This window comes from Ursus americanus, chromosome 12 (genome assembly GCF_024610735.1).
Source record: "Ursus americanus isolate L20-20 chromosome 12, mUrsAme1.1.p, whole genome shotgun sequence".
Classification (NCBI taxonomy): domain Eukaryota; kingdom Metazoa; phylum Chordata; class Mammalia; order Carnivora; family Ursidae; genus Ursus; species Ursus americanus.
In genome coordinates, this window is record NC_142138.1 from 44619839 (window position 1) to 44637207 (window position 17369).

At 35.6% G+C, this 17369-nt stretch overlaps 1 protein-coding gene across 6 annotated transcripts in view; it reads left to right on the forward strand.

Annotated features, from left to right (window-relative positions):
• CCDC18 (coiled-coil domain containing 18) overlaps positions 1-17369 on the forward strand; it is a 113202-nt gene that overhangs the window by 78828 nt on the left and 17005 nt on the right. For all 6 annotated transcript variants that reach the window (XM_045801765.2, XM_045801768.2, XM_045801770.2 and 3 more), the window contains 4 exons: positions 603-746; positions 2297-2500; positions 5803-5940; positions 8372-8572. In XM_045801765.2, the coding sequence (XP_045657721.1) occupies positions 603-746; positions 2297-2500; positions 5803-5940; positions 8372-8572 (687 nt within the window). The remainder of the gene's footprint in view (positions 1-602; positions 747-2296; positions 2501-5802; positions 5941-8371; positions 8573-17369) is intronic.

Genomic DNA, 17369 nt, shown 5'->3' on the forward strand with positions numbered 1-17369 from the left:
ACTATAGTCAGAATTTACTCATTCTGCATAACTGAAACCTTATATGCTTTGACCAACATTTCCTCATTTTCCTCACTCTCTAGCCCCTGATGATTATCCTCTTAATGTTATTTGGAATGTAGTTTTTCTTGTCTTTTGTGTCCACATATTTATCATCATGTGTGCATGTTTGAATATGTATAAAATATCTCTGGAAGGATTTGTAATTCTCTTAACTGTGGTAGCCTCTAAGAAAGGAACACAGTGGGAAGAGAATTTTGTTTTCACTAACTATATTTTTCACCTCTTGCGCATATTACCTATAAAACTACTTGTGAGGTCATGTAACATCTGTTGTTTTAATAAACTCTAATTTTCTTTTCTTATACACGTGATTGAGACTTTTATTTCTTTTAGTATATTTTAGGTATACAAATAAGCATCTTATTAAGCATAAGAATTCTGATGTTAATGTCTAAGTTATGATGGTCTTAAGAAAAACACATTTTTATATTTTGCTATTGTATATATGTGTGTTTAAAGCTTGACTTACTTGGACTGCAGTTATGATTAAAGAACTGTCTTCCCTTAGTTGTATTAATATTGCTCTGTTTAAAATTCAGATAGAAAGTTTGAATGAAAAATTACAATATTCCAAAGAACAGCTTCGAGAAAAAGAGTTTATAATGCTACAAAATGAACAGGAGATAAGTCAGCTGAAAAAAGAAAATGAACGAACACAACAAAAGATGAGAGAAATGGAAAGCGTAAGCAAATTATTTTCTGCCTACAGAACAGAGTAATATTATCTAAAAAGTGATATAAATCTTTGTTTTATACTGGTTGGTTTTAAAATGTAGAAACTGTGCCATAAGTATATTTAGGCTAATTGTGTCAGATAATTATTGGTTTCTTTGATCTTTTTAAATGTTTTACTCTAATGTTCCAATTATGGGCAAAGGCACCATCTAACATTTCTTTATATTGCCTACAGGCATTGGCATGGTATCTCTCACATAGGAAACCTACAATATGTGCTTACTTGGTCAACAAATATATATTGAGAACCTGCTACGTAATAGAGCTGGAGATACAGATATTAATAAGATACACTCGTTTGTCCTTGAGGAACTCCATCCAGAGAATGAATGAACAGATAATAATTGTACATTATTGAGACCAAATACGTTGAATTAGCTGCCAGATGAAGTTTGATGACTTCATATTATCAGTTTGCATGTGTGTTGATTGGTGAACCCATTCTACCCACTTGCCCTTTTAAAAAGTGAATTTGCTGCTTCTAAGAGCTCTCATATATGTAACTTTTTTTGTTTTTAAATACTATACTCAACTTTAAAACTTCACATATAGCTCTTAATTGTGTTTGATTATCTGTCTGCTCCAGTAGGATATAAAATCCATAAGGGTAGCCACTTTGTCTCCTTTGTTCACCCCTAAGTCCTCGATACCTAAAACAGCACATTGTAAGCATGAATAAATATTTGTTGAATTATATACATAATTTAAGCAGGGTCTGTGAGAGCAAGTTTGGGCCCCAGGGAAAAGAAAATGACTATTGGCCCAGTCATTTCATGTTCCCTAACAAAGGCTGACTAAAAATATTTACAAGAGATTTACACTGATATATAATACAGTTGGACCCAAGGTCCCCATTCCAGACATCAGAGTCCTCATGATTTGTACTCATTTCTTTCCTTCTTATCAGCTCTAAAGTCAATTACCTACCTTCTAATCTCCCTCACCAAGCTAATTTAGAACTAACTTACTTTTCACTGATTTTTTTTTTCTCTAAGAAAACAATACTTTACTAGGGATTTAACTCAGTAATGTAGAGATGTTTCAGAAAGAGTAGCAGTCCCAGTGACAAATTTTACTTTTCCAGAGAATAAGGTCATGACCTTAACCCTTAAACATGTGGCTTAATGGTGGAGTTTGGTTATTCATGCTAATATAGCCTCCATCTGTGAGACGGATAATCAGATATTAGCTTCTTTTGTCTCTTTATATTATTATGTGTTCTGCCATGTTGTAGTCATAATGATAAAGGATTACACAGCTTGCATATTAGTCATGCAAAATATACCAGTTAGTCCCAGATTTATTATAGTACATTTCTTATTAAAAAGGAAAAAAAAACCATTTTCTGAGTATCAGTTTCACAGTGGATGATATTGTGTATTAAATTTTATAGAGATTGAGTTGGGTTAAGGGAAATCACTTAAAAGAGAAATCAGAATAAGAAATAGGTTATGTATATCATTTCATTTGAAACCTACAGATATCTTGTGTATTTCAGGTTGTGAAAGAACAGGAACAGTATATTGCAACTCAGTACAAGGAGGCCATAGATATGGAGCAAGAATTGAGGCTAACTCGGGATCAGATGCAGAACTCTCATGCAGAATTGTTGGAGGCTCGTCGTCAACAAGTCCAAGCACAGAGAGAAGTAGAAAGGCTCTCAAGTGAACTGGAGGAAATAAAGCAACTCTCTAAAGAAAAAGTAATCCTATTCTACATAATTTTACCTTACTAAAAATCTATAAAATTTTAGCATTTACTTTTTTAAACTGTAGCTTATATTAACTGTTACACACACTGAATGTATTTAATGCTACTGAATTTTACACTTAAAACTGGTTAAAGTGGTAAAGTTTATGTTGTGTATATTTTTCTAAAATTTTAAGAAGAAAAAAGTTATATTTAGTGTAGCCTAGTAATATAAATAGGAAGACCTTCAGAACTGAGTTTTGGCCAAACTAATTAGTTTTCAATCAATTGAGTTACAAAGTATTTTTAGATTTTTAGGTGAGTTTAAGCTATCATTTGAAGAAAAAAACAAAGCTAATCTTTTTTGAGTAAAATTTTTACCTTTGTAGCTACTGTTATAAGTGAAACTGACAATCTAAATTTATAACTGTTAGGAAATCTATAGGCCAGAACCCTTAGGGAGAGAAAATGCTTTTAATAGCAAGAACAATAATATAAATTGTATTTCCCCAGTATTTGGTAGAAGGTTAACAACTTTGCTTAAAAATACTTCGATTGATATGCTTGAGTTAATTACTTAGACTGAGAAAAATGTATTTATTGGTGTTTCAGAAAAGTGCCTGTGAGTCTTCTGCTTTTTATTATGGTTTCTAATATAGTATAGGAATTGCATTTAAGTAACTTTACATTTAATTTTGGTAAACTTAATGCCTTTATTCACATATCTAGTTGGTTAGACTAATAAAGAATATATAAGGGGGGGTGCCTGGGTGGCTCAGTCAGTTAAGCATCTGCCCTGGGCTCAGGTTATGTTGGCAACAATGTGGAGAAAAGGGAACCCTCTTACATTGTTGGTGGGAATGCAAACTGGTGCAGCCACTCTGGAAAACAGCATGGAGGTTCCTTAAAAAGTTGAAAATAGAGCTACCCTACGACCTAGCAATTGCACTACCAACTTTTTACCCCAAAGATACAAATGTAGTGATCCAAAGGGGTACCTGCACCCCAATGTTTATAGCAGCAATGTCCACAATTGCCAAACTATGGAAAGAGCCCAGATGTCCATTGACAGATGAATGGATAAAGAAAACGTTGTATTTTTATGCAATGGAATACTACTCAGCCATCAAAAATGAAATCTTGCCATTTGCAACAATGTGGATGGAACTAGAGGGTATTATGCTAACTAAATGAAATAAGTCAATCAGAGAAAGACAATTATCATATGATCTCACCGATTTGTGGACTTTAAGAAACAAAGGATCATAGGGGAAGAGAGGAAAAAATAAAGCAAGATGAAACCAGAGAGGGAGACAAACCATAGAGACTCTTAATTATAGGAAACAAACTGAGGGTAGCTGGAGGGGAGGAAGGGGTAACTGGGTGATGGACATTAAGGAGGGCACATGATGTAATGAGCACTGGGTATTATATAAGACTGACCTCTACCTCTGAAACCAGTGATACATTATATATGTTAATTGAATTTAAGTTAAATGGGAAAAAAGTGACTTTTTTTTCTTTTCCAAGTTTCATTTAAATTCAAGCTAGTTTCAGGTGTAGAATTTAGTGATTCAGCACTTATATACAATACCCAGTGCTCATCACAAGTGCCCTTCTTAGTCCCCATCACCTGTTTAACCCATCCTCCCATCTATCTCCCTTCTGGTAACCATCAGTTCTCTATAGTTAAGAGTCTGTTTCTTGGTTTTCCTCTCTTTCCCCTCAACCCATGTTCATTTATTTTGTTTTTTAAATTACACATATGAGTGAAATCATATGGTATTTGTCTTTCTCTGACTTATTTCACTTAGCATAATTCTCTCTAGCTCAATCCACGTCATTGCAAATGGCAAGATTTTCTGCTTTTTTATGGCTGAGTAATATTCCATTGTGTGTGTGTGTGTGTGTGTGTGTGTGTGTGTGTGTGTGTGTGTGTGTATATATATATATATATACCACATCTTCTTTATCCATTTACCAGTTGATGGACATTTGGGCTCTTTCCATAATTTGGCTATTGTAGGTTAATAGTGATATATCAGGGTGCATGTATCCCTTTGAATTAGTATTTTTGTATCCTGTGGGTAAATACCAAGTAGTGCAATTGCTGGATCCTCAGGTAGTTCTATTTTTACCTTTTTGAGGAACCTCCATACTGTTTTCCAGAGTGGCTGCACCAGTTTGCATTCCCAGCAACAGTGTAAGAGGATTCCCCTTTCTCTGCATCCTTGTTTCTTTTGTTATTTTTGGCCATTTTGAGGTAGTATCTCATTGTAGTTTTGATTTGTTAAAATGATAGTTTAAAATAAAATATTTCGACTCCAAACTCTAAATATATTTCATGTGTAAATCTTTTAATTTAGGACCAAATCTTGTTTTTTGTGTGTGTATGTGTAGGGTCTTTGATTGGAATTCCACCTAATCTTTTTGCATTAACCATATTCCAATTCCCTCATCTGTTGTTTCCAATTTTGGTTTCTTTAAAGTAGAAGAAGAGTTAAAAGACATTTGTAAATCAATTAGAATATAACATCTCTTATATTTTACATAGGGTTCCCCACAATATTTTACAACTGTTTTTGACTGCTTCTAATTGGGTAAAAAATGTTTATGACTCATTCATTAAGCTGTCTCAAAGCATTTAACTTTCTTATAAAATCTTTCTTTTTGCATGTATATTTCCTCAGTGTTCATACATAATGTATATTAAAATTGCATAATTATAATCACAAGCACAACTTGCATAAATAGGTTTGGATAAATGCAAAACTGACTTTTTAAAAAAAGATCTTATTTATTTGAGAGAGAGAGTGTGTGTGCACACTCCCCAGTGGGGGGGAAGGGCAGAGGGGGAAAAAGACTCCCTTCTGAGTGGGGAGCCTGGCAACATGGAGCTCAATCCCAGGACCCTGGGATCACAACCTGAGCCAAAGGCAGGTGCTTAACTGACTGAGCCACCTAGGTGCCCCACAACTGATTCTTGATAAGCAAACAGTGCATGTGGTGAACAAAATGCACAGGCAAACCTTAAAGTAGACTTACCGCCAAAGTTCAACATGCTGTAGTTATTAGTTTGTTTTACAGAATGCATTTGTTAGTGACCTATTATATTATGATAAATAATATACTAATACAGTCCCATTCGTAGTCTCTTAAATGTCTAGATTTTATAGTATACCATTTAATAAGTTAACTTTGTGTATGAGCACTTATATAGTATTATAAAAGATTAAAATACTTCCATAAATGCACACGATTGGTTTAGCTATAATAACCAAATAAACAACCTTTCCTTAATACATCATTTTTAAGGAAGCTCACGGACACCATTTAGCTGAAGAACTGGGGGCTTCTCAAGTACGTGAAGCTCATTTAGAAGCAAGAATGCAAGCAGAGATCAAGAAATTGTCAGCAGAAGTAGAATCTCTCAAAGAAGCTTATCATCTGGAGGTAAAGAAAAATGTAATTTGTTCCAGTACTCCCCGCTAAAGTGGACTGAACTATCTGAACAAAAATATAAGTCTGGCTTCTAAATGTTCATTATAGAATAACTCATTGTGGTCTTCATTTCTGGTAGCTTCATATCCAGTGAGCTAATACACTGAGGGGTTAAGAGCTTAAATTCTTGAGGCAGGCAGTCTGGTTCCAAATCTCAGTTTATCACTTATGTGACCTTGAGCAATTAACATCTCTGTCTAAAATGGGCATAATAATCATATGTACCTCCTAGAACTGGATTAAATGGATTAAATGAATATAGCTAAAGTTCTTAGACCAGAGGCTGGTTCATCATCATCATCATCATGTTATAAAATAGCACTTGCCAAAACTAACTGATGAGATATTTAGTAAACAACATAAGCAGTTTCGTGTGATATGAATCTATAATGCTTTGTAATTTCCACCATTTGTTCTGATAGTAAAAGAGGTAAAATTAGAACCTGATAACTTTTTATCTACTAGTATTCCCTGAGCCTTTATAGAAATGAACACTGTTATCAATTAGAAAAGCATTTCTTGTCTTTTTAAAAACTGCATCTAAAGATAGCTAAGATGTATGCATTAGACCTAAATAAATTACTTATGGGGTTCTAATAAAGCATTTTTCTATATAAGAAGGATTACAACTACATTTATATTAAACACCTTTCAAAGGAGTTTGGGACTATCTTTGTGAGGGTTGGCACAGCTTGTAGTCACCATGTCTTACTTAAATGCGTTTTGATTCAGGTCTGTTTGAAAACATTGTGTCTGCCAAACAAAACATATTTGCAAGCTGAATCCAGTTAGCAGGCTAAGAGATTCCAGTCCTTGTTCTTTAAAGACAAATGGAATGCTGTTGGATTCAGCATAGTTATTTAATAAATAAATATTAGCTACTCAGCCAAGTGACCATCAGTAATAACTAGCCCAGCTCAAGTGTTTACCAGCAAGTATTCTTTGCACATTTATTATGTAGTTTCTGTTCTATTTTTATTTCTTATTATCCAGTTTTTTACTTTGTTTTGTAAGCCCTCTGAAATTATAAGCAGGTAGTACGTAAAATGAATTATAAAAATAGGTTTTACTGTTGCTGTTTAATATTTGGTACTGTTTTATACCTATGATATAAAAATTTGTGATATGTTTTTATCCTCTTTGGTACTTGACAAAGATTTATTTTTAAAGCATGTATGTTGTTTGAATATAAAAAAGAGGGAATAGGGGTGCCTGGCTGGCTGATAGAGTGTGTGACTCTTGATCTTAGGGTCATGAGTTCGAGCCCCACATTGGGCATGGAGCCTACATTAAAATAAATTAAAAAAAATAAAAAAGAGGGAATAAGTCATTAAAGTAACAGAGTTAGTAAAAAGGGTCAACAGTTTTCAACAGCATTTTAAAAATTACAGGTTTCAGAATTGTCAGAAAAAGCCCTGATATATTTTTTAAAGATTTTATTTATCTATTTTTATGAGAGAGAGAGAAAGAGACCACAAGCTGGGGAAGTGGCAGGCAGAGGGAGAAGGAGAAACAGACTCCCTGTCTAACAGTGAACCCAATGCAGGACTAGATCCCAGGAGCCCACAATCATGACCTGAGCTGAAGGCAGATGCCCAACTGACTGAGCCACCCAGGTGCCCCCCTGATATTTTTGATAAGAAATAGATTTTTTAAAAGTTTTTATTATGGAAAATTTTGAATGAGTGGTATAAATCTTCCTGTATTTATTATTCAGCTTTAGCAATTATCAACTTGTGGCCAATGTGATTTCATCTATAAGTATGTTGACCATTTCTTTTTAAAAGGGAATAAATACTTTCGAGAATGAAAAAGGGTGCTGTTTGTAACACCAGGACACCAGGCATTAAAACCTGGTCAATCTTAAGCAAACTGGGAAGTACGATCACCATATCTTTAACCTCACTCACTTCCCTTCCCCCACATATCTCATTCTATTTTGAAGCAAATCCCAGACATTATTATTTCATCAGTAAACATTTCAATAAGTATCTCTAAAAGATGAGGGCTATTTTTAAAAAACATAACCACAGTACTATTATCATACCTAAAAATTGACAGTAATTCCTTAATATTACAAATAACCCATCATTTGTTCACATTTTCCCAATTGTCACAAAATGTCTATATAGTTAAATGGTTCAAATCAGGATCAAAAAACAGACCATTGTATGTGGTTAACTGTTCTTAGGTAAATTCAAGATCATAGGTTTCTTCTTCCCCTTTTTTCTTCTCATAGGTTATTTGTTGAGAAATCAGATATTTGTACCTATAAACAGAAATTTACTTCAGTATAAATGGAAGTGAAAAGTATTAGAATGTTTTTGGAACCAACTCCACCCTATTTTTTTTCCTTTTCTTTTTCAATTTTGGGGCTGTGTAGATGATTTCACATCAAGAGAACCATGCAAAGTGGAAGATTTCAGCTGACTCTCAAAAGACTTCTGTTCAGCAACTAAATGAACAGTTAGAGAAGGCAAAACTGGAATTAGAAGAAGCTCAGGACACCGTAAGCAATTTGCATCAACAAGTCCAAGACAGGAATGAAGTAATTGAAGCTACAAATGAAGCATTACTTATTAAAGTAAGTAAACATATAAAAGTCCATAAAACACGTCAATGAAAAAGTACATTATAACTTATTTTACCTGTGCTTCTAGTTTATAAAGGAAAATATGACCAAATGTTGACCAGTTTGAATAAAAAGCATTTTATTTAGAAGACATTGGATGGGGGAATTATGAATATGATGTATATCGTATTACCATAGAAGAAATAATTTATGAATGTTCAAACACAAACTTACAGTTTTTAAAATTTATTTGTATTTTTTTGGTAAGAATGTTTAAGTTTTACTGTCAGCAAATTTCAGTTATACAATACCTGTATTACCAACTGTAGTCACCATGTTATACATTAGACCCTCAGACCTTATTCATTTTTTAGCTAAAAGTTTGTACTGTCTTTCTAACCTCTCACTGTTTCCCCCACTGCCTAGCAACCCCTTTTCTATGTGCTCTTTCTGAGTTTGATTCTCTCTCTTTTTTTAAGACTCCACATATAAATGATACCATGAACTATTTGTCTTTCTCTGTTTAATTAGCATAATGCCCTCAAGGTCCATCCGTGTTGTCACAAATAGCAAGATGTCCTTTCTCATGGCTGAATAATAGTCCACTGTGTGTATGTACACACCACATCTTTATCCATTCATCTGGGTTGTTTGCTTATCTTGGCTGTAATGCTGCCATGAATGAATTTGGGAATACATATATCTCTTTGGTATCCTGTATTAATTCCCTTTGTGTATATACCCAAAACTGCTGTTGCAGGATGATATGGTAGTTCTAATTTTAATTTTTTGTAGAACCTCCATACTGTTTTCCACAATGGCTGTCCCAGTTTACATTCCCACCAACAGTGCACAAAGGTTCCCTTGTCTCCACACCTACACCAACACTTGTTTTCTCTGGGTTTTTGGAGGTTTTGGGTTGTTTTGTTTTGTTTTTGATACTAGCCATTCTCACAGGTATGAGGTAATATCTCATTGTGGTTTTGATTTGCAGTTCCCTGATGATGAGTGATGTTGAGCACTTTTCCTGTACTTGCTGCCCATCTGTATGTCTTCTTTGGAAAAATATCTGTTCAGTTCCTCTGCCGGTTTTTAATTGTATTGTTTGGGTTTTGAGTTGTATGAATTCTTTATGTAGTTCAGATATTCACCCTTTATCAGATGTATGATTTGCAAATACTTTCTCCCATTCTGTAGGTTACCTTTTCATTTTATTGATAGTTTACACTGTTGTGCAGAAGCTTTTTAGTTGAATATAGTCCCCTTTGTTTATATTTGCTTTCATTGCCCTTGCTTTTGTGTCAAATCCAAAAAATTATTGCCAAGCTTGATGTGAAGTACCTTAACCCCTATTTTTTCTTCTAGGAGATTTATGGTTTCAGATCTTAAGTGTTTCATCCATTTGGAGATTTTTGTGTATGGTGTAAGATAGTGATTCAGTTTCATCCTTTTGCATCTGACTGTCCAGTCTTCCCAGCACCATTTATACAGATACTGTCCTTTTCCCATTGTGTATTCTTGGCTCCTTTGTCATAAATTAACTTGCTATATATGCATGGGCTTATTCCTGGACTATCTGTTCTGTTCCATTTATCTATGTATCCATTTCTATACCAGTACTGTACTGTTTTTATTACTAAAGCTTTGTAATATGGATTGAAAAGAAGTGTGATGCCTCCAGCTTTCTTCTTTTTTCTTAAGATTACTTTAGGTGTTTGGGGTCTTTTCTGGTTCCACACAGATTTTAGGATTGTTCTATTTCTTTGAAAAATGGCATTGGAATTTGGATGGGGATTGAATTGAATCTGTAGACTGCTTTGGGTAGTATATTGATTTTATATCCATACAGTTTTACTGAATTCACTTATTCTAACAATTTTTTGATGGAGTTTTTAGTGTTTTCTATATATAATATCATGTTATCTGCAAATCCAGCTGCTTTCCAATTTGGATTTTTTTTTTTTTTTTTAAGAGGGAGAGAGAAGGGAGTGGAGAGGCAGAAGGAAAGGGAGAGAGAGAATCCTAAGCAGGCTCCATGCCCAGTGCGGAGCCTGACACAGGGCTCGATCTCACAACCCTAAGATCATACCTGAGCCGAAATCAAGACTCAGACACGTAACTGACTGAGCAACCAGGTACCCCTTTTATTTCTTTTTCTTGACTGATTGCTCTGGGTAGGGCTTCCTGTACTATGTTGAATAAAAGTGGCAAGAGTATTCCCGGTCTTACAGGATGTTGAATTTTTTCAGATGTTTTTTCTGCATCTATTGAGGATCATAAAATTTTTTTTTTTTTTAAAGATTTTTATTTATTTATTCGACAGAGATAGAGACAGCCAGCGAGAGAGGGAACACAAGCAGGGGGAGTGGGAGAGGAAGAAGCAGGCTCATAGCGGAGGAGCCTGATGTGGGGCTCGATCCCAGATCGCCGGGATCACGCCCTGAGCCGAAGGCAGACGCTTAACCGCTGTGCCACCCAGGCGCCCCCGAGGATCATAAAATTTTTATCCTTCATTTTGTTAATGTGGTGTATGTATCACACTGATTTTTTTTTTGCAGATAGTGAACTTAACCATCCTTACATCTATGGAATTAATCCTACTTGATCATGGTGTATGATCCTTTTAATGTATTGTTGAATTCAGCTTTTCATCTATTTTGTTGAGGAATTTTGCATCTATATTCATCAAGGATACTAGCCTCTACTTTTCTTGTGGCTTCCCTGTCTAGTTTGGTACCAGGGTAACACTGGCCTCATAAAATGAGTTTGGAAGGGTTCCCTTCTCTTCTGGTTTTTTGGGTTTTTTTTTTTTTTTTTTTAAGAGTTTGAGAAGGGTTAGTATTAATTCTTCCTTGAATGTTTGTTAGAATTCATAATGAGGTCTTCTGTTCCTGGACTTTTGTTTCTTTGGAAGTTTTTGATTACTGACCCAATTTCCTTACTATTAATTGGTTTGTTCAGATACTCTATTTTTTCATGATTTTCTTGGTAGGTTTTATGTTTCTAGGAATTTATGTTTCTTAAGTCTTAATATCAGTCTGTAATGATTTTTTGTATTTCTTTGGTAGCAGTTGAACTGTCTCCTCCTTCATTTCTGATTTTATTTGGGCCCTTTTTTCCCCTTGGTAAATCTAGCTAAATATTTGTGCATTTTGTTTATCTTTTTAAAAGCCCTCTTCTCAGTTTCATTGATCTTTTCTTTTTAAAGATTTTATTTATTTACTTAGAGAGAGAGAGATCCCATAGACAGAGGGAGAAGGAGAAGCAGACTTGCCGCTAAGCAGAGAGCCAGATGTGGGGCTCGATCTTAGAACCCTGAGATCATGACCCTAGCTGAAGGCAGATGCTTAACCAACTAAGCCACCCAGGTGCCCCAGTTTCATTCATCTTTTCTGTTGTCTTTTTAGTCTCTATTTCTGCTCTGATCTTTATTATTTTTAACTTTGGGCTTAGTTTGTTCTTTTCCTAGTTCCTTAAAGTGTGAAGTTAGGTTTATTTGCAATCTTTGTTTCTAATGTTTTCTAATGTAGGTGTTTATCACAATGAACTTCTCTCTTAAAAATGTTTTTGCTATATCTCATAATTTTTGGTATTTTGTGTTTCCATTCTCATTTGTCTTAAGATAATTTTTTAAAATTTCTTTAGCTTATTGGCTGTTCAGTAGCATATTTTTTAATCCCCACATAATTGTGAATTGTCGGTTTTCTTGTGATGATTTATTTCTAGTTTTATACCATTATGGTTGGAATATATTAATATTTCAGTCTTCTAAAATTTATTAAGACTTGTTTTGTGGCCTAACACATGGTTTACCTTGGAGAATGTTCCATGTATGTTTGAGAAAAATGTATATAGGCCTTATGCTATATGGAATCTTCTGCAAATGTCTTTTAAGTCCATTTGATCTTATGTGTGGTTCAAGTCCAATTTCTCCTTATTGATTTTTCTGCTTTGATTAGCCATTGATGCAAATAGGATATGTAAGCTCCCTACCATTATTATATTTCTGTCTTTCTCCCTTCAGGTCTGTTAATATTTGCTTTATATATTTAGGTGCTTCTATGTTTTTTTGGCCCATAAATATTTATGTAATATACTCTTATTAGATTGACCCTTTTATCATTATATAATGACGTTCTTTGTCTCTTCTCACAGTTTTGGCTTAAAGATTGTTTTTTTCTGATGTTAGTATAGGTACTCCAATATTCGTTTGATTTCCATTTACATGGAATATGTTTTTATTTTTTAAATCTATTTTATTAAATTTTTTAAAATTTTATTTTAAATTCCAATATAGTTAACATACAATGTTCTATTAGTTTCAGTGTACAATATAGAGTTCTATTAGTTTTCTGTGTACGATATAGTGATTCAACAGTTCTGTACATCGCCCTGTGCTCATGATGACAAGTGCTCTCCTTAATCCCCATCACCTATTTCACCCATCCTCCCACCCACCTCCCCTCTGGTAACCGTCAGTTTGTTCTCTGTAGTTGAGAGTCTATTTATTGGTTTCTCTCTCCCTCTCTTTTTCCTTTGCTTGTTTTGTTTGTTTCTTTCTTAAATTCCACATATGAGTGAAATCATATGGGTATTTGTCTTTGTCTGACTTAATTCACTTAGCATTATACTCTCTAGCTCCATCCATGTCATTGCAAATGGCAAGATTTCATTCTTTTTTATGGATGAATAATATTCCATCATATGTATATACCACATCTTCTTTTTTCAGTCATCCTTCAGTGGACACAGGCTGCTTCCATATCTTGACTGTTGTAAATAATGCTGCAATAAACATATGGGTGCATGTATCCCTTTTATTAGTATTTTTGTATTTTGGGGGTAAATAGTAGTGCACTTGCTGGGTCATATGGTAGCTCTATTTTTACCTTTTAGAGGAACCTCCATACTGTTTCCACAGTGGCTGCACCAGTTTGCATTCCTGCCAACAGTGCAAGAGGGTTCCTTTTTCTCTACATCTTTGCCAACACTCTTTGTTTCTTGTGTTGTTGATGTTTAGCCATTTACACAGGTGTGAGGTGATATCTTATTGTGGTTTTGATTTGCATTTCCCTGATGGTTATTTACATTGAGCATCTTTCATTTTGTCTGTTAGCCATCCATATGTCTTCTTTGGAGAAATGTCTGTTCATGTCTTCCGCCCATTTTTAAATTGGATTGTTTGGTTTTTTTGGAGTTGTATAAGTTCTTTATGTATTTTGGTTACTAACCCTTTGTCAGATATGTCATTTACAAGTATCTTCTCCCTTTCCATAGGTTGCCCTTAGTTTTGTTTACTTTGCTGTGCAGAGTTGTTTGTTTTTTTTAAGATTTTATATATTTGAGAAAGAGAGTGAAAGAGAGAGACCGACCAAGCATGAGTCAGGGGGAAAGGCAGAAGTAGAGGGAGAAGCAGGCTCCCTCTCAGGAGGGACACGGGGCTCCATCCCAGGACCCCCTGGGATCATGACCTGAGCTGAAGGCAGACACTTAACTGACACTGAGCCACCCCTGCACCTGTGGAGAACCTTTTTATTTTGATGAAATCCCAATAGTTGATTTTTTCTTTTGTTTCCCTTGCCTCAGGAGACCTATTTAGAAAAATGTTGCTACAGCTGATGTCAGAGAAATTACTGCCTGTTTTCTGCTTGAGGATTTTTATGGTTTCAGGTATCACATTTAGGTCTCCATTTTGAGTATGGTGTAAGAAAGTGGTTCAATTTCATGTTTTTGCATACAGCTGCCCAATTTTTCCAACATTTGTTGAAGAAGCTGTCTTTTTCCTGTTGCATATTCTTGCCTCCTTTGTCGAAAATTAATTGACCATACAATTGTGGTATATTTCTGGGCTCTCTGTTCTGTTCTGTGGATCTTTGGGTCTGTTTTTCTGCCAGTACCACACTCTTTGGATTACTACAGCTTTATAGTACATCGTGAAATCTGGGATTATGATACTTCCAGTTTTGTTGTTCTTTTTCAAGATTTCTTTGGCTATTCAGGGTCCTTCATGTTTCCATACAAATTTTAGGATTATTTGTTATAGTTCATTTAAAAATGGTGTTGGTATTTTGACAGGGATTACATTAAATCTGTAGATTGCTTTGGGTGGTATGGACATTTTTACAATATCTGTTCTTCCAATCCATGAGCTTGGAATATCTTTCCATTTCTTTGCATCATTTTCAGTTTCTTTCATCAGTGTTTATAGTTTTCAGAGTATAGGTCTTTTACCTCCTTGGTTAAGTTTATTCCTAGGTATTTTATTATTTTTGGTACAATTGTAAATGAGACTGTTAATTTCTTCTTAATTTCTCTTTCTGCTACTTCTTTAGTAGTATATGGAAATGCAATGGATTTCTGAATATTGATTTTTGTATTCTGCAACCTTATTGAATTCATTTGTCAATTCTAGTAATTTTTTGGTGGAGTCTTTAAGGTTCTATATACAGTATCATGTCACCTGAAAATAGTGATAATTTTTCTTCTAATTTGGATGCGTTTTATTCCTTGTCTGATTACTATGGCTAGGACATGGGTAGGACTATAGCTAGGACGTCTAATACTGTGTTGAATAAAAGTAGTGAGAGTGGACATCCTTGTCTTATTCCTGGTCTTAGGGGGAAAGCTCTGTTTTTCACCACCGACTATGATGTTAACTACAGGTTTTTGACATATGGCCTTTATTATGTTGAGGTATATTCCCTCTAAAAGTTTGTTGAGAGTTTCTATCATGAATATAAGTTGTATTTTGTCAAATACTTTTTCTTCGTCTATTGAAATGATCACATGGTTCTTATCCTGTCTAGTGTTGATGTTATGTATCACATTGATTAATTTATGAATAGCGAACCACACTTGCATCCCCAGAATAAATCCCACTTGATCATTGTGAATGATTTTTTTAATGTATTGTTGGATTCACTTTGCTAACATTTTGTTGAGGATTTTTAAAATTTCAATTCAATTAGCCAACATATAGTACATTATTAGTTTCATATATAGAGTTCAATAATTCAGCAGTTGCATTTAATACCCAGTGCTTATCACATCACATGCCCTCCTTAATGCCCATCACCCAGTTACCCCAGCCCCCATCCACCTCCCCTCCAGCAACCCTCAGTTTTGTTTCCTATAGTTAAGAGTCTCTTATGGATTTTCTCCCTCCCTGATGAGTTCCCATTCAGTTTTTCCTCCCTTCCCCTATGATCCTCTGCACTGTTTCTTATATTCCACATATGAGTGCATCTGTGTTCATCAGGGATATTGGCCTACAGTTCTTATTTTGTAGTGTCTTTGTCTGGTCTTGGTATCAGGGTAATGCTGGCTTCATAGAGTTTGTAAGTTTTCCTTCCTCTTGTATCTTTTGGAATTGTTTGAGAAGAATAGGTATTAACTCTTCTTTAAATGGTAGAATTCACCTGTGAAGCAATCTGATCCTGGACTTTTGTTTTTTGGAAGTTGATTACTGAATCAATTTAACTGTTGGTAATTGGCATGTTTAAATTTTCTATTACTGAATGGGAAGAAATCAGAAAGGGAGACAAACCATGAGAGACTCTTGACTCTGGGAAACAAACTGAGGTTTGCAGATAAGGAGATGGGTGGGGGGATGGGGTAACTGAGTGATGGGTATTAAGGAGGGCAAGTAATGTGATGAGCACTGGGTGTTATACACAACGAATGAATCACTGAACACTATCAAAAACTAATGTACTATATGTTGGCTAATTGAATTTAAATTTTTTTAAAAAAATTTTTCTATTTCTTTGTTAGGAAAGTCAGCTATGACTTCTGATCCTGAAAGTCACAGCCTAATGAGGAAGACATTCTATAGTGCCCTGCACTGCAATATCCCGTATTCACCAGAACCTCGTGCTTTAGGGGTGTCTCTTAAGTGTGTTATATGTGCTCTGCTACTGTGGCTGAGCTGAGTTTGCCTTCAGTCCAGTCATCTGCAATGGCTCTCTTTGCCTGTTGTGGGCAGGGTTCACTCCCTGGCTTGTTAGTTTGCCAGTCTAGGCTGCCTTGGGCTTGAGTTGGGTCAGACCAGGTATTTGCCAGATCTGCAGGGTGCTGTTTTGTCTCCCTGAGAAGCTTTTGTTGGTGGGCAAGGCCTGCAGTCAGACCAGATGTCTGCCCCACCCCACTGTTGGGGCCACAGTTGCACTGGTGTGTGTGGTTATCTTCCCCTCTTCCTGGGCCAAGAGTCACTTTGGAGTGGTGTTGACCCCTTGTCAGGGCTGCTTTCACACTGCTAACTTGTGCCACCACTTTGGATGGACTCCTGTCAAGGGCAGGTCTGCAGGAGAACACAGCGATGCCATGCATGGTGTTAGCAAGGTATTTGCTAGTCTGATATTGGAAGGGACTTGGAGCCACTTTTGAAAACTCTTGCCGAGGCTAGGTTGAATAGGGCGAGTCTGCACATGGACACAGGGACAGGGCACACTGTAGGAAGCTAGGTGGAGAGTGTTCGTGCTGCACTGGTTCCTACAGGTGTCTCTTTATCTAGGCTGGGAGGCAGGGGAGGGAAATGTGGAACTCTTATGTTGTTGAAGAAGTCTCCCAAAGATCCCTGCCCCTCCAACACACACACACACACACACACACACACTCTCTCTCTCTCTCTCTCTCTCTCTCTCTCTCAGTAAACAGATCTCTCTCCTATTCACCCCAGGCAGTTTTTCAAACTGCTGCATCTATGCTATATCTCTAGGGTGCTATCTATTGCTCTCTTTAAGGGTGGGGACTCCACCCTTCCAGCTCTCCCAGAGCCCAGCCTCCTGATTTTTAAAGATTCAGGTGGTAA